At 38.1% G+C, this 20,309-nt stretch overlaps 2 protein-coding genes across 5 annotated transcripts in view; both read right to left on the bottom strand.

Annotated features, from left to right (window-relative positions):
* ABCA6 (ATP binding cassette subfamily A member 6) overlaps positions 1 to 12,767 on the bottom strand; it is an 81,127-nt gene extending 68,360 nt beyond the window's left edge. Inside the window, exons 1-3 of one of the 4 annotated variants that reach the window (XM_035026159.1) lie at positions 12,686 to 12,767; positions 2,377 to 2,477; positions 457 to 655 (exon numbers count right to left, since the gene is read on the bottom strand). In XM_035026159.1, coding sequence (XP_034882050.1) covers positions 457 to 655; positions 2,377 to 2,472 — 295 coding nt within the window. In that variant the 5' untranslated portion in view covers positions 2,473 to 2,477; positions 12,686 to 12,767. Of the gene's footprint in view, positions 1 to 456; positions 656 to 2,376; positions 2,478 to 3,730; positions 3,924 to 10,236; positions 10,366 to 12,685 lie in introns of those variants that run through there. The other 3 variants (XM_035026158.1, XM_035026157.1, XM_035026160.1) reach the window with 3 other exon arrangements.
* ABCA10 (ATP binding cassette subfamily A member 10) overlaps positions 10,287 to 20,309 on the bottom strand; it is a 62,570-nt gene continuing 52,547 nt past the window's right edge. The window contains 13 exon segments of the mRNA XM_035026356.1: positions 10,287 to 10,406; positions 12,686 to 12,870; positions 12,991 to 13,046; positions 13,689 to 13,731; positions 13,734 to 13,770; positions 16,776 to 16,916; positions 17,118 to 17,201; positions 17,203 to 17,229; positions 17,767 to 18,009; positions 18,287 to 18,402; positions 18,404 to 18,469; positions 19,332 to 19,446; positions 20,125 to 20,216. Coding sequence (XP_034882247.1) covers positions 12,772 to 12,870; positions 12,991 to 13,046; positions 13,689 to 13,731; positions 13,734 to 13,770; positions 16,776 to 16,916; positions 17,118 to 17,201; positions 17,203 to 17,229; positions 17,767 to 18,009; positions 18,287 to 18,402; positions 18,404 to 18,469; positions 19,332 to 19,446; positions 20,125 to 20,216 — 1,119 coding nt within the window. The 3' untranslated portion in view covers positions 10,287 to 10,406; positions 12,686 to 12,771.

The following is a 20,309-nucleotide window of genomic DNA, read 5'->3' as shown; positions in this document are numbered from 1 at the left end:
TACCATATACAGACAGGATATCTTTAGATTATCCATCCTTACTTTTCATGGTTCTGAAATTACTGTTTAATAACCATGACTTCATTTCTTTTATTTAGATTATTTTTCCTAAGTTATCAATCTTAATCACTGTATTTCCACGTTAAGAACATCTGCACCCACAAGTGACATATTCTCCTAAACACTATGCTACAAATCCGAAATAATAAATTTATTGTTTTAGGTAAATTCCAGTAGAAATGTAGCCCTCCCTAAACTGGACCCCCATCAAGCTGAAAGGATTTAAAAGGCTACTTGTTATGAGGGAAAGAAAAAGCTAACTAAATTTATAAGCTGTCATGATACCTAAATAATTAGCATAATAGATCACTGTAAGTTCAAATTAAACATGTCTACATTGTATCAAAAAGATATAAAATAATAACAGCAATTCTTTATTGCCATTAGTACACCTACCTTTCAAAAAAGCAAATGCTGTTTTATTCATTATCTGCTGGGTTAGATCAGAGATAGGTGTATATACAATAGCTATAGAGTTATTAACATGATCTGCCTTTCCCAGATCTTGAGGAGGCAATTCAGGAAAATACGTGTTTTCTCTGAAATGTGAAAATAGTCCCATGTACAGGCCCAGAAGTATTGGGAGTGCCCATTCCTATAACAGGGGAAAAAAGAATGAATTTAGATTATATTCCCTTAAAAAGTTCAGTCAATACCAAAGAACCATTGAAGACAAATTCCAATTTTGCCACAGGGTAGGCTTCTTTTTGCTCTCCGCTTTTCAGAGCAAAGGGAACCCAACAAAAGATGCATATTGAGATAGTTGCCACATATGTCAGTCTCCAACACTAGATTAAACTTTTGCATTAAATCATGAACTACTGCAGAAGCCATCATAGAAACTAACAGGGTGACTAATAGGATGACAATTCTTATGCATGGGCATCTGACTTTATAAGACACAGACTATCCCAGACAGAGTTCATGATGGCAAATAGCAACATTTTTGTCAGTTGTCACATTCTTGTATTGGAAATCAAACAACATGAAAAGGAACTAAGTGGTAGAGACTGCCTAGTGGTTCACCAATTATCAGTAATCTCTTCCTGCTTAGCACAATGCTAGACAACACTCCCAGCCTCTGAAAATTAAATAGGACCAAGTGATTGAGTTCTAGCTAATGGGATGGGAGCAGAAATGCTATATACCCATTGAAGGCCTGGCTTGTGAAACCGTGCACAACCTTCTATATTCTCAGTCCCTGTACTTCCTGGTCTTTTTTTTTTTAAGATTTATTTATTTATTTTAGAGAGGAGAGCATGGGGGTGGGAAGGGGCAGATGGAGAGTGGGAGAGAGACAGACCCTCAAGCAGATTCCCCGCTGAGCACAGAGCCGGCTGCGGGACTCAATCCTGAGGATCATGACCTGAACCGAAATCAAGAATCAGGCACTCAAACAACCGAGATCCCCCTGTACTTCCTGATAGTTTGACTGGATGCAGGGGATCCCGGGGAGGTCTCCAAGGCCTAGGGAGATGGCAGAGTCCCTAGATTAAGAAGGCTGGGTCCCATGGGCGCCTGGGTGGCTCAGTCGGTTGAGCGACTGCCTTCGGCTCAGGTCATGATCCTGGAGTCCCGGGATCGAGTCCCGCATCGGGCTCCCTGCTTGGCGGGAAGCCTGCTTCTCCCTCTCCCACTCCCCCTGCTTGTGCTCTCTCTCTCGCTGTGTCTTTCTCTGTCAAATAAATAAAAACAAATATTTAAAAAAAAAAAAGAAGAAGAAGAAGGCTGGGTCCCTGAATGGTTGTGTGGAGGAGATTCCTTCACCTACCAGACCTATTTCAGTTTCACAGCCAACCTTATTTAGACTGTGAGTATAATGAAAAATAAATCTTTGCTGAGTTCAGCCCCTGAGATTTGGGGTTATTTCCTGTAGAAAGCTTACCTACCTAATGCAAACTGACCATCAATGGTATTACTTGGTTATAATTCTTGGAAATAATCTCTGTGTATAAAATTCACGGCTTTGAAAATAAGTCCCCCAAATTAAAACGTCGCTCTGCCAGGCATCCTTTTTATTATTTCTTTACTCTAATTTTATTACATATGGTAGCAGCTTTAAAAGTTGCTACAATTTACCATACAATTGAATTTTCACTTACTCTCTTTAAAAAAAATGAGTAATATTTTTAGTCTTTTGCAATTCTACATTACGTGTCACGGACTGTTATGAGTCTCTTGGTTCAACATGTACAATGGGAGGCAACCTCAAAATCAATAAATCCAGTCTGCTACTTAAAATATAAACTAAGAGCATCATTAGGCAGTAAAATAGAATGATGTGAACTGCAGAAAGAGGCAGACTTTCAAACATACCAATAAGCTCTCTCTTTTCATTCTCCATTTCTGAAGAAAATTCTTGCACAGAAGCGCTTGAGTTTGCTGATACACACTTTTCTGTTTCATATGCATTTAGCCTGCCATTAAGAAACAAAGAAAAGGAAACAAGGTGGAACATAAACTAGAAAAATAAGTGTAATAAGAAAAACCCTGGGAAGTAGGGGAGAAAAGAAAAATCTTGATCATATTTTGGGGGAAAATATTTCCTACCTTTAAGAACAACAAAAAATGTATTTAAAATATTATTTTAATAACACATGCCTGCAAAATTTTACATCAAATATACTCATAGTAAGCTATTTGGGAGAGTGGGTAATGGTGGGGAGATAGTAGCCAGTATCACAATTTTACAGAAATACAGAGTATAACAATGGAAAAGATATCATTAGATTTTAGAACCTGTAAGATATTTCACATTTTCTTACCTTTTATAACAGAAACTCAACTATATGAATAGAGTAATTGAATTATATCTCATCTGATTAATAATAATTTTTTGTTTTTTGCATTTAAATAGAAATGCCAGAGCCAATCAAGTTAATCAAAATTCTGATTAGTTAAATTCATTTGAATAATTAATTATGTCCATTAGATGTAACCCCAATGAACTGTTTTCCTATAGTATTACCTTCCAGATTAAGCTGAACAGCTTTAGGCTCAGCTTGCTGAATCCAAACTCAGACTAGCTGAAACCTGATTGTGACACACAGACAAAAAAAACAACTCATCTCAATTTTCTGAATTCAGAAGTCCCTGAATAACTGAGGGAACAAACTACCAAGTAAGGAGAGAGAGATAGAGATAGAGAGACAGAGAGAGAGAGAAAGAAAGAAAGAGAGAGAGAGAGAGGAAGGAAGGAAGGAAGGAAGGAAGGAAGGAAGGAAGAAAGAAAGAAAGAAAGAAAGAAAGAAAGAAAGAAAGAAAGAAAGAAAGAAAGAGAAAGAAAGAAAAAGAATGAAAGATAGAAAAAGAATGAAAGAAAGAAAGAAAAAGATATCACATGGAAAGTAATTTTGCCCAAATGTTTGCAAATAAGCCGAGAAATTTTTTTTCAGTTTTTCTAATCTCAGAATTAAATTATTTTCTATTTGCATAACAAAATATTCAGACAATTCTCCCTCAGCTAGTACAGAAGCAAATTTTACTACTTTCCTATATTCTACTGTTGTACCTACACAATAAAAGTTGGTTGGGAATAAAAAGAAAAAGTTTGTTATTAGGTCTTCAATATAATACATATGAGTATTTAGAAACATCTGAAAAATAGATGATTTTTAGCAGTGTCCACCCACATACTTGGCATAGCACAACAAAACGGAGCATTACTTACTGTCAGAAAAATTAGGAAAGTACTCTGGAAACACTGTCAACGTACAGTTCTCTTTTTGTGTACAGCAACAATTAAAATTTCCTTATTGCTACTTCTTCATTTATTCCTTAAATGGGCGCCTAACCCAGGCTGCTTTCTGAAAGGGGGTGTAGTCAGATCAAGCTGCACATGATGAACTTGTTTTGTTTTCTGCCTTTTCTTCCCTAAGCCAATTATTGGTAGGGAAATGATGGTTCAGTGGTTGGTTGGGAATAAAACAAACCCTGTGTTTGTGCACTTGGCCTTTCAACTTCAGGGATAAGGGGTAAAATGGTAAACAAGGAAAATGGGACTAGCCTGTCGGACATGATGAGACCAAGATGGGGAAAGTGCAATAAACAAGTAAAAACAATCACTAACCAAACAAAGTAGTTAAATGTGTATGAGAAATCTTTAGCTATTTTTTTTCACTACTAACGCCTAAACACAACTGCCAATGATCTATTTGACTAATTGGTACTGAATGGGCAGAATGTGCTGAAGCTGAATTTTTTTTTCCTGATAAAGCTAAGCAACCCATAGTCTGCCTCACAGAAACACTTAATTTGGACAAATGAATAATTATGAACAAATTCCTTTCTCTGTTCTGTTCATAGGGGATGCAGAATTTCAAAAGGCATATAAACAAGATAAAAGTAAGCAGATTGCCAAGGACTAAAAAACTATATAAAAAGACTCAGGTCAATTTTTTGTGCATGAAGCCTGGGAAAAAAATAAAATTTATTCAACTCCCATTGCATAGTCTATCTCTCTCTGTAAAGAATTGCAAACTTTTCTTGACCTGCCAAAGTAAATGGCAAAACAGGAAGCCAAAGTCCATGAATTGGGAAATCTCAAATATTTGACATGGCTCCCAAACCACAGATGTTAATAATCATAAAGCTGAGAGTTGTTCTGGAAAAGAAAAAGATAATTTTTTAAAAATTAAGCCATGGTATTACATATGTATATTTCTCTCTTTGGTAATTAGTTCTATTTTTAAAGAGTCAACAGTGAAATATTACATGTCTTTTACATTAAAAATTGGCAAAAAGCAAAGGTAATAAAGATGTCCTAAAGGTCTCATGGCGGGGTCGGGGGGAAGGTCAGAAACACTGTTAAAATTTTGTATCAATAATAGGTCAATGATCCAAACAAAAATTCTGCTTCTTTTAAATCACCTGGAACATAGTTCAGGTTTTTATTAATTTTGTTGTTGTTTTAGACCCTATGTACTCCATTTTAGAAATCTATCTTAGGCATTTTCACTTTGCTTACAATTGCATTAAAATTCACAACTACAATATCAATAATTATTTAGATTATATTTTATTAGTTTTACTTCTTAGCATTGTTTCCTATATAGGCTTTTTGTTCCTCTTTCTTGACTTATTTACTCTGACTTGTTTTTACTTGGGAGGTCATTTTCTTTATTTAAGTCTGAAGATTCCCCATAAACGGTAACCTAATACAATGAAGTACCCACCCAAACTCTATCTAGAAGTACAATGAAATGGTGGATAAAATATATCAAAAAAAAAAAAAAAGAAGTTCAAATATATAACCAAATCTTAAAAAGAAATAAAACAGTAAAGAAAAGAAACCAAGAATCAATGGAAGAAATAAAGAGAAAGGAAGGAACATCCTCAGGTATTAAAAATGAAAAGAGAAATTAAAGCCAGAACTATGAATGGTATGTCAGTAATCCAACTGTCCAAAGAGGTATTTCAATAACATTGTGACCTAGACTTGATGGGTTATGAAGCTGGATTTCATATCTCTGCATGAATCCAGAAGATTCACAGGACTGCTCAGTGCTAGGAATAGAAACTAGTAAAACCACTGACTACCCCAAGGAAGGGTAAGGATGTGTATTCTTTGCCCAATCTCTGGGTTAAAAAATATATATCCTCCATAGAAAATGAAAAGCCCAAGCATATGTAGAACATGCTAGATACAGGACATAGGAGAAGGATCTTAATTTCTTCTCTCAGCATAGTAACATGTCTAGAAACACAGCAAATATCATAGCAGTTAGTTGCAATCTGGAGCCAGACTTGGGTTTGAATTCTAGCTCTGCCATGTATTAGCTGCATGACTTTTGCACAATCTATTTAAAACTCCCCACCTTAAAATGGAGATATAATTGTATATGTATGTATGGTTACTGTGGAGATTAAATCCATTAATATAAATAAAGTTCACAAAACAATGCCTGGAAAATCATAAAAACTCAAAAAATGTTACTTGTTGCTGATAATCCTACCCCTCCTATTCTTCTTCCTCCTTCCCCTTTTCTTCCTCCTCCTCTTACAATTACTATTAATCTGGATCCCCACAAAGAAGATGCAAACCATTCTACACAGATATGCTCAGGATGCAGGGCACAAGACAACAGAATTAAAGACATATTCCTCCCAGCAGCTAAACTCATAATCAAAGTCCACCATGAAATGGGGCACCTGGGTGGCTCAGTCAGCTAAGCATCTGCCTTCAGCTAAGGTCCTGATTCCAGGGTCCTGGGCTTGAGCCCCCTGTTAGTCTCCCTGCTCAGCCAGGAAGTCCGCTTCTCCCTCTGCCCCTCCCCCTACTTGTGCTCTCTCTCTCAAATAAATAAAATCTTTTTAAAAAATTCCCATCATGACAGAGAATCAGCAGGTGAACAAAATGAGACTATTAGTATTAAGAAGTAATATAAGTTAGTTAAAACAGGAAGCACTGACAAGGAAGACTAATAGGAAAATAACCCATTAGAGCTCATAGATATTTAAAGGGACTAATAATAGTTAAGATTAGAAATTTAGTGGATAAACAGTATGGAGGTTTCTCAAAAAGTTGAAAATAGAGCTACCCTACGACCCAGCAATTGCACTACTGGGTATTTACCCCAAAGATACAAATGTAGTGATCCAAAGGGGCATATGCACCCCAATGTTTATAGCAGCAATGTCCACAATAGCCAAACTATGGAAAGAGCCTAGATGTCCATCAACAGATGAATGGATAAAGAGGATGTGGTATATATATACAATGGAATATCATGCAGCCATCAAAAGGAATGAGATCTTGCCATTTGCAACAATGTGGATGGAACTAGAGGGTATTATGCTAAGTGAAATAAGTCAGTCGGAGAAAGACGCGAGTATCATATGATCTCACTGATAAGAGGAATTTGAGAAACAAGACAGAGGATCATAGGAGAAGGGAGGGAAAAATGAAACAAAATGAAACCAGAGAGGGAGACAAACCATAGGAGACTCTTAATCTCAGGAAACAAACTGAGGGTTGCTGGAGTGGAGGGGGGTGGGAGGGATGGGGTGGCTGGGTGATGGACATTGGGGAGGGTATGTGCTATGATGAGCGCTGTGAATTGTGTAAGACTGATGAATCACAGACCTGTACCCCCTGAAACAAAAAATACATTATATGTTAATAAAAATTTTTTTCAAAAAAAATTTAATGGATAAGTTTTATAGCAGATTAGCACAGCTGAGGAAAAAATTAATAAACCAGAAATATAACTGAAGAAATTATATAAAATTTAGTGCAAAGAGAGAACAAGATGGAAAAATATTAAAGACAAATTAAAAGACATGAAAGACAGAATGAGGTGTCCAGCACATATCTAATAGGCATTTTATAATATGGAAAAGAAGAGGAATAAATAAGAGGAATTTTCAAAAATAAGATGGATGAAAATTTTCCAGAGTTAAAGATATGAACCCTCAGATTTTAAAAAGAGAGAGAGAGAATGTGTCCTGTGCAGAGTTCAAAACAAAAATCCAACAACTAACTTTTTTTGTGGTGAGCTTTCAAAACGTGAGAGAGAAGGAGAGTGGAGAGAGGGAAATACTAAAAAACAAAAAAAAACAGGAAAGATAAGTTATCAACTAAGGTTCAACAGTTAGCCAAAGAATGTCATAAACAACTGAATAATTTTGTCTAAGGGCTGAGACAAAATAAACAGTAAACCTCAAATTCTATATCCAGTTAAATGTTCATGGAATAAATATCTCCTCAGAAAGAATTCACCTCTTACACAACAAGGCTGAAAGAAAACTAAAAGTTGTACTTCAGTTAAGAATAATTTTTAGGGGTGCCTGGATGGCTCAGTCAGCTGGGTGTCTGACTTCAGCTCGGGTCATGATCCCTGAGTCCTGGGATCGAGTCCCACATTGGGCTCCCTGCTCAGCAGGGAGTCTGCTTCTCCCTCTCACTCTCCCTCTGTGCTCTCTTTCAAATGAATAAATAAAATCTTAAAAAAATAATTTTTAAAAAACAGCAAGAGTTGAGTCTCAGAAGTGTTTGATAAATAAATTGTCAGTACTAATTATTTATTGACAGTAAACAATATTTTGTGGGAGAGGAGGCATAACCTCCCACCAGCCTATGCATTTCTTCAGTCTCTGCGAATGGAACCTTAGAGGTATCTATGATTTTTTTAAGATCTTGTTTATTTGAGAGAATATGTGCATGAGCCAGGGGAGGGACAGAAGGAGAGGAAGAGAATTCAAGCAGACTCTGCACTGAGCACAGAGCCCATCTCAGGGCTTGATCTCATGATCCTGAGATCATGACCTGAGCCACAACCAAGAGTCAGATGATTAACTGACTGAGCCACCCAGACACCCCGAGGTATCTATGATTTTGCAGAGTTTATTTTTTGTTTTTGGGGTTTTTTCACTTCTTTATTTTTTATTATTTTTTAATTTTTTATTAACATATAATGTGTTTTTTGTTTCAGGGGTACAAGTGTTGATTCATCAGTCTTACACAATTCACAGCACTCACCATAGCACATACCCTCTCCAATGTCCATCACCCAGCCACCCCATCCCACCCCCTCCACTCCAGCAACCCTCAGTTTGTTTCCTGAGATTAAGAGTCTCCTATGGTTTGGCTCCCTCTCTGGTTTCATCTTGTTTCATTTTTCCCTCCCTTCTCCTATGATCCTCTGTCTTGTTTCTCAAATTCCTCTTATCAGTGAGATCATATGATACTTGTGTCTTTTCTCTGATTGACTTACTTAGCTTAGCATAATACTCTCTAGTTCCATCCACGTCATTGCAAATGGCAAGATTTCATTTTTTAGGGCAGCATAATATTCCTGTGTGTGTCTGTGTGTGTGTATACACCATCTTTATCTTTTCATCTGTTATGATTTTGCAGTTTTAATTGTTAGTTAAGAACGAGGACAAAAAAAGAAAAGAAGAGAAAAAAGAACAGACAGAGTGGGCATGGGAGCAGAGAATCCTAGGGATTTTCACATGGGTACTAAGCCATTGTTTTCCTTAGAGTTTGTTGTGGGGGTCCAAAGTTATCTGGATCACAGTCCTTCTCAACTCTCAGTCACTAGAATTCCTCCCATTTCACTTAAAAAGCTGTCCTTATGAGCTATAATTTTAAAGAAAATGCAGATGGGGGCAGGCATTTGACAGTGTATGTTCATGAACAGGAGAAGGGGGAGACAAGGTTCACATACACAGATGTGAATACTGGCTTTATATAGGAATGCTGTTCATTCATACTAATAGGAAGAAAGAGTATATGGGGGCACTGAAATCTGGTTGGTTGCTCAGGTTGTGAAAGCTTGTGAAAACACTCTTCTAATTGCTTCCATTTTCATAGTCAAGTGGGAACCAAGGTCTCCTGCTGAGAGTGAAAGAGGAGAGATGTTAGAGCCTGAGAAGCAGGAAGATGTGGCTAAGTAATTTAATCATCCAATCCGGTGAAAGAGTGAATAGATGAGGGGAATGCAGTGCAGTTGCCAGGCAGGATCAAGGCTTGAAGACAGGCAGTGGCATTCATTTAAAGTGAGACTAGTTATTTTGTTCATGTGTATTTTTTACCAATGTTCATGTGTATTTTTTACCAATGTTCATCTCTTAAAACAGGTTTAACCAAGATTGAGGTTTGCCAGGAAATTATGATGAAGGGTGAGAGGGTCAGGCATTGATGGTGTATATATGGGAGTGGCTATTGGCAAAGGTAAGCTTTTCTCTTGAAAGGTTGTGGACTCCTAAGTGGAGATGGTAGATGCCTCTTCTTTCTTGCCAACTTTATTTTGTCCATTGGCTCCCAGATTATACTTTCAAGTATATGGTAGAGAGCTGACTCTCTGTGTCCAGAAAGTTTGTGGATATGGGGAGGTTTGGCTATCTAGGACTATATCAAAGCTTTATTGAGGCAAAACAAAGTATGTGTTCACAAGTCACTTTCTAGATAAAGAAAATTTTCAAGTAAACTGAAACTTAGGAATTTTGGCAGCATATTAGAACTACAAGTTTCCTGGAATTTTAGCTGCAGCAGTAAATCTAGCTTTCTATTTCTTCTCCTTTTGCATGTTTTCCTCTTATAAGCTTCTGTATGTTGCTTATCTGCTTGGTGAAGAACATGTACAAATGCCCATTTTGTGGTCAGAGTGACTAGGATCCACTCTTGGGATTAGACCAGCATTACTCTAGAACAAAATCTCAGAGTTTGCGGACCTCTCTATAGAGGTATGCCAACTGTCAGCATTTCTGTTCTTGCTCAGACCTCTGGGATGGATCTCAAATGATCCCTGCCTGGATTTGGTACCGCTCTGGCTCATCTGTTGTAATCGCTAGTCTGGAGTCCCATGATGTAGGTGCAGCTGCTAGAGGCCCCACTCCGTGAACTGCCAAAAAGAGATAAAGCTGTCCTTAGAAAAGGAAAAAAATCATAAACTCAGCAAGCACTCCCAAATGTGACTAAAACAAAATTCTAAATAGTATTTTAAGGTCTTCCCTGTTTCTGAAATTAGCTGTGTTTCTTTCTTCAGAAAATTTTGCTGACTTTTCTACTAAGTAAGGTTCAGTCTTTCTGCAGTCCAATTCTCCTCATCTGGCCAATGATCTTTTTCATTCAGGACACATAATATAGGGATCTAGATTGTGAGCACAGCAGTTGGTTGTTGGACTCTCTTGGCACCTGATTAGGTCAATGTTACATTTTTTTTGCAGTGTCCCTAATGTACTGTATCATCATCACAGTGACAGTGTTAACCAGGCCACAGGGCCTGGTGAGACACTTTTTTTCTCTGTTATAGGGATGAAACTGCCAAATAGAGGGTGCAGACATAGACCAGTGTCCCCACGTGCAGAGGAGAAACATGGCTAAATTCTTATAATCCAAGCACCCATTTTCCATGCCCACTACCACTATCAACCTGCTCATACACATTATTTTTTCCATCTCAAGACACGTCTAGTACAATTTCATTATAGACTGATGTTTATAAACTGGTTTATACAGAATGCATTTCACATAAGTTCAACCCTAATGTCAGATGGGAAAGTAGAATAATCAGATGAGTAAACTGTCTCCAATTCCAACTTCTAGGAAGTTTGCCTGTAGACTTGAAATGCCATTGATGGAATTTAGACACTAATGACCTTTAATTCCAAAAGGCCTGAGTATCCTTGACCTTATTTTCTTGACCTTCTTCCATTACTACATCTGTAGCTACCGTATGGGGTCTGCAGCATTGTTTATTAAACACAAACACTAGACATGAACATTTTTTAGTTGCATTATGTACCTAGCACATAGTGTTATGTGGTAGGTGGTTAAATATTTGCTGAAATAAAGTAAAATTTTAAGTACATACATTTTATCACAAAATGTTCTATTTTTAGAAGAAACAAGAAAAAATTAAAAGCTAAGGAGATTATTTATGTAAAGAAATTGCAGGAATAGCCTCTCAACCTAAACCCTACTGTTGGCCCATTCAAAAGCTCACAAGGGCCTTAGGTTATAACATAATGGGTAAAGCCTCCCCCTCAGATCTCTGATAGCCTCTGGCAATGTTGTAGAATATAGAACCTCGAGTCAACTTTCAAAGCTGTGGATTCCTTTATGTCAGCTTCCACTGTAAAATAATAACCTTTGGTATTTTTTGTTTCTCCATCAATGAATCTGTGCTAGAATTCTGGCCACAGAACTCATAGATTTTTGGTTGATATAGGATCTTATGTTTACTAATAACTGTCTTGTTGATGTCTTTCATAACATCATTGATTTAACAATAGGTTAAACGAGATTTCATACATGCAGGAGTACCACTGAACTCATGAGTTATAAATGGCATTTCTTTAATATTCCTTTTGATGAGGGAGTGGAAGGCTAGCTGAGGACAAAGCACAAGCTGACACCCTGCAACTAACCACCCCCAACTCCTGGGTGGGATATGTGTGACATTTCTCCAGGGAGCTCTCACTGTCTTAACCCCTTAATGTTAATACTTTGCTAGAGGTCAAATGGCAAGGCCTCCTGTATCCTGTGGGTATTCTTTAACATATGAAAATCCTTTTGAAAACTTAGCTGAGTATCTGGAGTTTTTCCTAGTTTTTTTTTTTTTTTTCCACTCCACAGGATCCTCAAGCTGGTTCTGCAGGGGGAGGGGGACAGGCTTTCCTTTAGCTTGATCATGCTTTCAGGACTTCCCCAGCTGAATGTTTTGTTTGTTTTTTGAGAGAGAGAGAGAGAAAGAGACTGGCAGGGTGGGGATGGGGAGAGGGAGAGAGAGAATCTTAAGCAGACTCCCCACTGAGCGCAGAGCCCAACACAGAGCTCGATCTCACAACCCTGAGATCACACTCTGAACTAAAACCGAGAGTCAGATGCTCAACCGACTGAGCCACCCAGGCACCCCAGCCTCCAATGTTTTGTTTGTAAAATGTGCTCAGCATTCAGCTATATTGAAAATAATTTTTAAAAAAACTGGATTAATATTATGTGATTTTTGAATTAATACTGAGCAAAAATAGGCCTTATTAGTGATTAATATAATGTCTGATTATGTTAATGTTCACTACCTTTCCCTATCTTTGCCTCTCCCTTCCATTCTAAAACATAAAAAACCATTTAAATTCTTAATCATTATTGAATGTTAGAACTACTGAGTGTGTTTGTTACCTGTGGTAATTTGGAAGATTGTTCTAGAATTCTGGAAACTAATAATGTAGTAGGACCTAAAATCTCATGTTAGGAGATTCAGGGTTTTAAGCCTCTTCCTGTGGGAGGAGTTTCCATCTAACTGTTGTATCAACTTGATCATCAAAACTTCCCAGCTCCTGTTCTTTAGAGAGTTCTAAGAATACCTAAGTAGGGAGGAAATAAATAAGGAAACAAAAATGTCAGGGTGTTTCTGAAAGACGATGTGCACAGAGATTCACACAAAGGCTCCCTGGATGGTGCTCGCTGGTTTAAAGAAAACTCACCTGTTCCAAGGTAGCCTGAGAGAGGCTGTATTCTTCCATATCAAAGGTCTGTTTCACTGCATTGAAAGGGACTGACAGGGCGCCTGGGTGGCTCAGTTGGTTAGGCAACTGCCTTCAGCTCAGGTCATGATCCTGGAGTCCCGGGATCGAGTCCCGCATCGGGCTCCCTGCTCAGCGGGGAGTCTGCTTCTCCTTCTGATCCTCCCCCTCTCATGCTGTCTCCCATTCTCTCTCTCAGATAAATAAATAAAAAATCTTTAAAAAAAAAAAAAGAAAGGGACTGACATTAAAGGCTTACATGTTTTTCACCAAAAGTGCTTAACGGCTGAGCCACCCAGGTGCCACATTCTTGCTCCTCACACCTCTGACTATGATAAATATGGACAAGCAAGAAGCTCAACTCAGTATTCTTTGGGACAACATGTTGATAATTATTCTCCAATACCATGCAGTGGAACCAGGACAGAATATTCTAACTCACTTGCAGCTGAGTCTCCTTGTTAGCAGAGGAAAAATCAGGTGGAATAAACCTGAGTGTAAAGCCACCCACTACACTCCCTATAGAATATATAAGATGAATCCAGTGGGGATTTTCTAAGTTTTGACTGATTATATAATTTTTCTACTTGAACTCATATAGTACATATTCCATGTGAAAATATGCACAACAGATAAAGTCTAAGTATGTCTAAACTTACCTGCCTCTAATTTGAAAAAGGCCCAAGATAGAGGGTGAACGTCTTTTCCACAGGTAATTTAGACACTATCATGGAGGAATATCTGGGAGAAGGAAAAAGTCAGATTTATTGCAGTGTTACAATATTGGGGAGAAATTGATAGCTAAAAAAAATTTTTTTTTTAAGATTTTATTTATTTATTTATTTGAGAGAGAGAGAGAAAGAGAGAGAGAGAGAGAAGGAGCAGAGGGAGGGGCAGTGGGAGAGGGAGAAGCAGACTCCCTGCTGAGCAGGGAGCCCGATGCAGGACTTGATTCCAGGACTCCACGATCATGACCTGAGGGGAAGGCAGACACTTAACTGACTGAGCCACCCAGGCACCCTAAAAATTTCAGTTTTTTTAAATAAAAAGGTAAATAGTTTAATTTGATAAAGCATGAATCTGAGCCAAATATCTTTAGTGATAAAAACCTGGTAACAACAAAAATCTGGTTGCTCTCAATTCAAGATAAATTCTGAAAAATTACTGATAAAGAATCTTTCATCCTTAGCCCATGCCATCTTTCTTCCTGTGCTATATTTCTTACTTTCAAAAGCCAGTACTTTAACATGCTCTCTGGAACACTTTCATCAAATTTTCCCCTCTGCTTTTAATTTTCAGTCTCTTATAATATTGAAACCTGTTGAACTTTCTCTTATTAAAAAAAAAAATTCTTTCTTGACCTCCAGCTCCCCTCTTCCCAAATAAGTTCATTTGTGACCTCCGTGTTGCACAACCCAGTGAACACTCATCCTATTTTTAAGACTTCTCAAAAGCATTAAATAAAGTAGTAAACATCCCCCTTAAAACTAACACACACTCTCTCAGCTCCTGAAACCACCAAAATTTATGACTTTCTAACCCACTAGACCTGCTGTTTAATATTTTAGCTACTATCTCCATGTGGCTATTTAAATTTAAATTAACTAAAATAAATAAAATTCAATCTCTTGGTCACACCCGCCACATTTGAAGTGTTCCATGACCACATGTGGGTATTGGCTGCCATATTGGACAGCAAAGACATAGGACATTTCCATCATTGCAGAAATTCTGTAGGATAGAGCTGTTTTAGACACACTTGAATTATTTGTCATTATGGTTATTGTGGTGGTGGTAGTTTCCCCACCAGCTTTTCTTCCTCAATCCAGGCTCGATACTGAGAGTTCCTGGGGCCCAACCTAGACCTCCCTTTTCCATCTCCCTTGTTGACTCCACCCACTCTCCTAACTTAATGATCTTCTATTTGGTAAAAATGCTCCACATTGATGATTGCCTTTTCTTCTGAGCCAGAGCCCTACATCTCTGTATTCTGGCATCTCCACTTGGATATCTCTTTACACATCAACTATATGAGCTTTCTTTCCATCCTCTGCATGTATAAAGTTTTTTTTTTTAAAGATTTTATTCATTTATTTGAGAGAGAGAGCACAAGCAGGGGGAGCAGCAGGCAGAGGAAGAGGGAGAAGCAGAGCCCCCCATTGAGCAGGGAGACTGATGCGGGGCTGAATCCCAGGGTCCCAGGATAATGACCTGAGCTGAAGGCAGACACTTAACCAACTGAGCCACCCAGACGCCCCTGCATGTATAAAGTACATCTTGACTTAAGTTCTTTGCACATTCTGTGTTCTCAAGAGTACCTCTTATCCCCATTCTTCAGTGGCCAAACTTTTCTCAGTTTTGAAGTCCTACTTTAATGCCATTTCCTCATTTCTTTGTATCTTCATTTCCTTAATATCCTTGTCCCCCAAAGACTGTGAGCACCATAAGAATCGTCTCTATTTATTGACTACTCTATACATGGTCTCCAGCATATAGTAGGTATTCAAGAAGTATTATTTTTTTAAGATTTATTTATTTATTTTAGAGAGAGATTGAGCACAAGTGAGGGAAGGGACAGTGGGAGAGAATCTTCAAGCAGATTCCTCACTGAGTGTGGAGCCCAATGTGGGGCTTGATTCTACAACCCATGAGATCATGACCTGAGCCCAAACCAAGAGTCGGATGCTCAACCAACTGAACAGCCCAGGTGCCCCTCAATAAGTATTATTTAAAAAAAATGAATAGAAGTAATACATAAGAAAACCCTGTACATCTTTCTTTTTTTAAAAAGATTGTATTTATTTATTTATTTAGTCATTTAGTTAGTTAGTTTAGAGAGAGTGTGAGCAGGGGGGAGAGACAGGAGGTTAGGGAGAAAGAGAATCCCAAGCAGACTCCCTGCTGAGCACAGAGTAGGACATGGGACTTCCTCTCACAACCCTGAGATCATGACCTGAGCTGAAATCAAGAGTCAGAGGCTTAACCAACGAGCCACCCAGGCGCCCCGCCCCAGACTTCTTTAAATTCAATTCAACTTTATTCTGCTATTCACATAGGTTTGGTTATCCCTGCTTGTAACTGACAGCTAACCACACACAAATTTAAAAGAACCATAGAGAGGATTAAATACCAATAATCAATTAATTTAGGATAGAGTGAATCTTTCTCAAGCAAAGGAGTGTGTGTTATTAGAGCTCTTGATGTAATTTTACATTCAGTAAAATGCTATAGGTTGATGCATAATTTTCATTGTCTATTAAAAAATATTAAGGGCCACCTGGGTGGCTTAGTCAGTTAAGCAGCTGCCTTCAGCTCAGGTCGTGATCTCAGGGTCCTGGGATCGAGTCCTGCATCGGGCTCCCTCCTCAGTGGGGAGTCTGCTTCTCCCTTTCCCTCTGCCTGCCTCTCTGCCTACTTGTGCTTTCTATCAAATAAATAAATAAAATCTTTAAAAAAAATTAAATTCCTGGTTTTGTTTGTACTTTGTTTCTAATTTTTGAACCATTCCATCATTTACATACACAGGCACATGAGCACACACACACCTCATCCACCTTTTCTGAGATATGAAACACTCACTGAAAAAGACTCTTCAGTTGCTCTTTTTTCTGTACATCCGAGTGACCTCCAAACAACTTGTTTTGTAATAAGTAAGCCAGCTCAGCCTTTCTCTTCCTGTCCAGATTCATCCAAGACTAAATTGAGTGTGCTGTACACTTGTCACCCAAACCAAAAACGTCCTTTACCTTTCCTGCCAAGTAGCCTGTGGAAAGAGCTTCAGAATCTCTGTGTGGAGAGGCTCCACTCGAGTCGGGTCCTTCATTTTTATTTCTAGAAAATAATCTTTACCAAACTTTCTTTTCAGATGTTGAGTGGATCCAATACACCTAATCCAGGGAAGAGAAAAAAAGAGTTGAAAGAAAAAAAATTGGTCTTTTAACTTCCTCCTCAACTGCCAAGGCAGAGGAAAGTGATCATAGATTGAGGAGCTGAAGAGCACCAGCTGGTCACAGTGAACTCTAATTCTCTCTGTGAGAACTTGGGGGGTGTGGACGGGCTCTGTGAGGTGGGTGTGGACGGGCACCCACCTCAGCCTTCTGGACACCATGATGGCCACTCCATCACACACGGCCTCTGCCATGGCGTGGGTGGTCAGGAGGCGCCTCCTCTGTGTTTTTAACAATGGTCTGAATTGCCTGCCTAAAGATAAAGTAAGGGGCTGTTTGCATTTAGAAAATGATTTGGGAAAACAGGTGAACAGAAAGAAGTATGAGGAATAATAGAAAACTCTGTATTCATTGACAAGAAAAAAAATCTTTGCTCTAGAGAGAAAGAAAAAAACTATACTGCGTTATGTAATTATATTACCACATTAATTGGCTTCATAGAATGAAAAGTTGAAGATTGGGAAATAGTAAAATATGTTTGTTTAAAAAGTTGGAGTGAAGAGAAACACCACATTGTAGGATTGTCCATAACTGAAGAATAAAAGAAGAAGAATGAGGCAGGGGACGAGGAGTAAGAAAAAGAAAATCAAAGCAAACACATGCAAGATTCTATTAGATTCTTAAAATGTCTATCTTTCCTTCCTTGGGGAATTGTGAGCACTATACTGAGTTTCACCGAATTAAATACTAGAGGATGTGAGCCTCAAAGATACAATGGAGCAAATGTAAAAAAAATATATTAACTCTAGACTCATACTACTAACTCTACACTTAATATGATGCCCCTCACCACATCTGCTACTATCCCTCGGGGTCCACCCCCGTGGACAGCTCGTCCAGAATCACCACTGACGGGTCTCGCAGGATGCTCAGCGCCAAGCACAGCTGGAACGGGAGAACAGCATGTCTGGCACCGACGTGTGGGGTGCGCAGAGTAACGTGGAGCCCCCCTCCTACCTTCCTCTTTACTCCCTCAGATAAGGACTTCGTGGGAATTTTAAGTTGTTTCTGGGGCTTGAGAGCTTCCACCAATCTGACCAAAAAAAAACCCCACTGTGATTATGCACAAAGCACATGTTCCTACCTAAACCAACAATATAGAAAACCTTAGCACCATCAACCTGAAAATAGTATATTAAAGTATATTAAAGGACCATTAACATCATCACAAACACTAAATCTTATGATTTGGTTCTTCTTCAGATTTCCCATCATTTTATTTGCATTTAAATTTAAAGACCTTTCCATATTTAATGAGGAAATGACATGTTTCTCCCTTCCTCCCGCTACAAAGTGTGAATGAGCCCTACCCCCCACCATGAAGTACTAAGAGCAGCATCCTTGTCCAACCAACATTGTCCAAACCTTTTTTAACGCAGGAGACATTTCTTATGGCTATTTTCTTCTTTCTTGTTGAAAAGCAACTTTCTTTTCTTTTCTTTATATTCCTTGTGTAAACAGCTTGCCATTATGACTGGCAAAACATGATTTTCCTGTTAAAACATGACAAAACATGATTTTCCTGTTAAATCTCAGATATTTTGTGCACTCATGTTTTATCTTTCATGTCCTAGGTTAGGAATATAACCAGATTTTGTTCAGCCTCTTTTTTTTAAATGAAGTACCCAAATGTATGTTCATGAGAGGAGATTACTACTTAGAAAACTAATTTCTTTTTTTATTTTATTTTATTTTATTTTATTTAAAGATTTTTATTTATTTATTTGAGAGAGACTGAGAGAGAGAGCACATGAGAGGGGGGAGGGTCGGGAGGGTCAGAGGGAGAAGCAGACTCCCTGCCGAGCACAGAGCCCGATGCGGGACTCGATCCAGGGACTCCAGGATCATGACCTGAGCCGAAGGCAGTCGCTTAACCAACTGAGCCACCCAGGCGCCCTAGAAAACTAATTTCTAATCAAATGCATTGGGTTTGCATTATGCCCTTGGCACTAATTTCATTTCTGGTATGTTTCTTATTGATTTCCATACAGTGTAAATTTGCTTGCTAATTATAGTTATTAATGTCATGACTTCAATATCATGCAAAATGAAACTTAGACTCTTGCAAAAGATGTGAGATCTTGTTAAGGTTGATAAAAATATCAGAGAATGTTTTGAATTACACTGATGAATAAAGACCTGGCAGGTTAAGATCCACAAAAAACTGAAGAAGAGAAAATTAAGAGTCATGACAAGATAGATACTTCAAAGGATGTGATTTAAATATGACCTACATGTGCTAGTGTTACAGAAACAAAAGCATGTTTTGAAAATAAAAACAAGGAGTTCGTCAACTCTACAGGACAAGCTACCTAGCCCAGTGTTTTATAAAGGGTTCAAGTTACTTGTTTTCACCTCATTCAGGTTCAGAGTAGTGAATGCATCTGTTGTGTTCACTCTTTCAGCTTGAACATCTTCTTCTTCTGGCTCTTCTGGATTTGGATGATTTTCCCTACTTCTTGAGGAGATCCTACAGAGAAAATAAAATAACATAACAATGTGATTCTAGTTGTACAACAACTATCAAGAGAATGTAAGCCTCTACACTTAATTTATCCTCTGCTTTAAAAGAAAGAAAATGATTAATTTACTACCTACAAGATTCCCCTTGTAGGTAGCCATATCCCTTGAAATATTTTGACTGTTGTCTTTAAAACCTTTTATCCCATCTGTCAACTAGCTCTGGAAATTCCCTCAGATACAGACTTATCAGTGTTTTCAGTCTGCGGCCATCCAGATGGTCCTCACATTACATCATAAATTATCACCAGAATTGGCTTCTCTTCCCTTTTCAAAACATTCCACACACATACTGAACACACCAGCTCATTATCATGTCTTCTCCTTGGGGACTGAACTTGTTGTAAGCAGGAGAAAAAATAAGCTTTGGGGTTTAACCACTGTTAAGAGAGATGCACAGAACAAAAACTCAACTTGCCTAAAATCGGTAAGACCCGTGACTTCAAAACTCTGTATCCCTGCATTCAATCCAATGTTGTTATGCTGGGTTTTTTCCCCAGAATAACAATGTCTAATGTGCCTGGTTAAGAATTGGATAGCAAATCTAACCTAATAAATTGATGTTAAATGTACTGCTACAAACATTAAATATTTAAATTATATTCAGATGTTAATAAATGTTCCTGACCTGAAAACTGGATCTTTCCTCATTGTTTCTTTTACATACTTCATTTCCAGACACCTTATAATGAAAAGGAAAATGCTACTCTGAAGGTATGGGTAAAGGCAAAGAAAGAGAATTAGAATTAGCATCATCATGGGATTCAAATTCAGTAGACAGTATTTGCCTTTTCTCATGGAAGATTTGATCAT

This window comes from Mirounga leonina, unplaced genomic scaffold (assembly GCF_011800145.1).
Source record: "Mirounga leonina isolate KUSES-001 unplaced genomic scaffold, KU_Mleo_1.0 Mir_197, whole genome shotgun sequence".
Lineage (NCBI taxonomy): Eukaryota > Metazoa > Chordata > Mammalia > Carnivora > Phocidae > Mirounga > Mirounga leonina.
The sequence above is the reverse complement of the archived record's forward strand: the minus strand, read 5'-3'. Positions and strand labels throughout refer to the sequence as shown.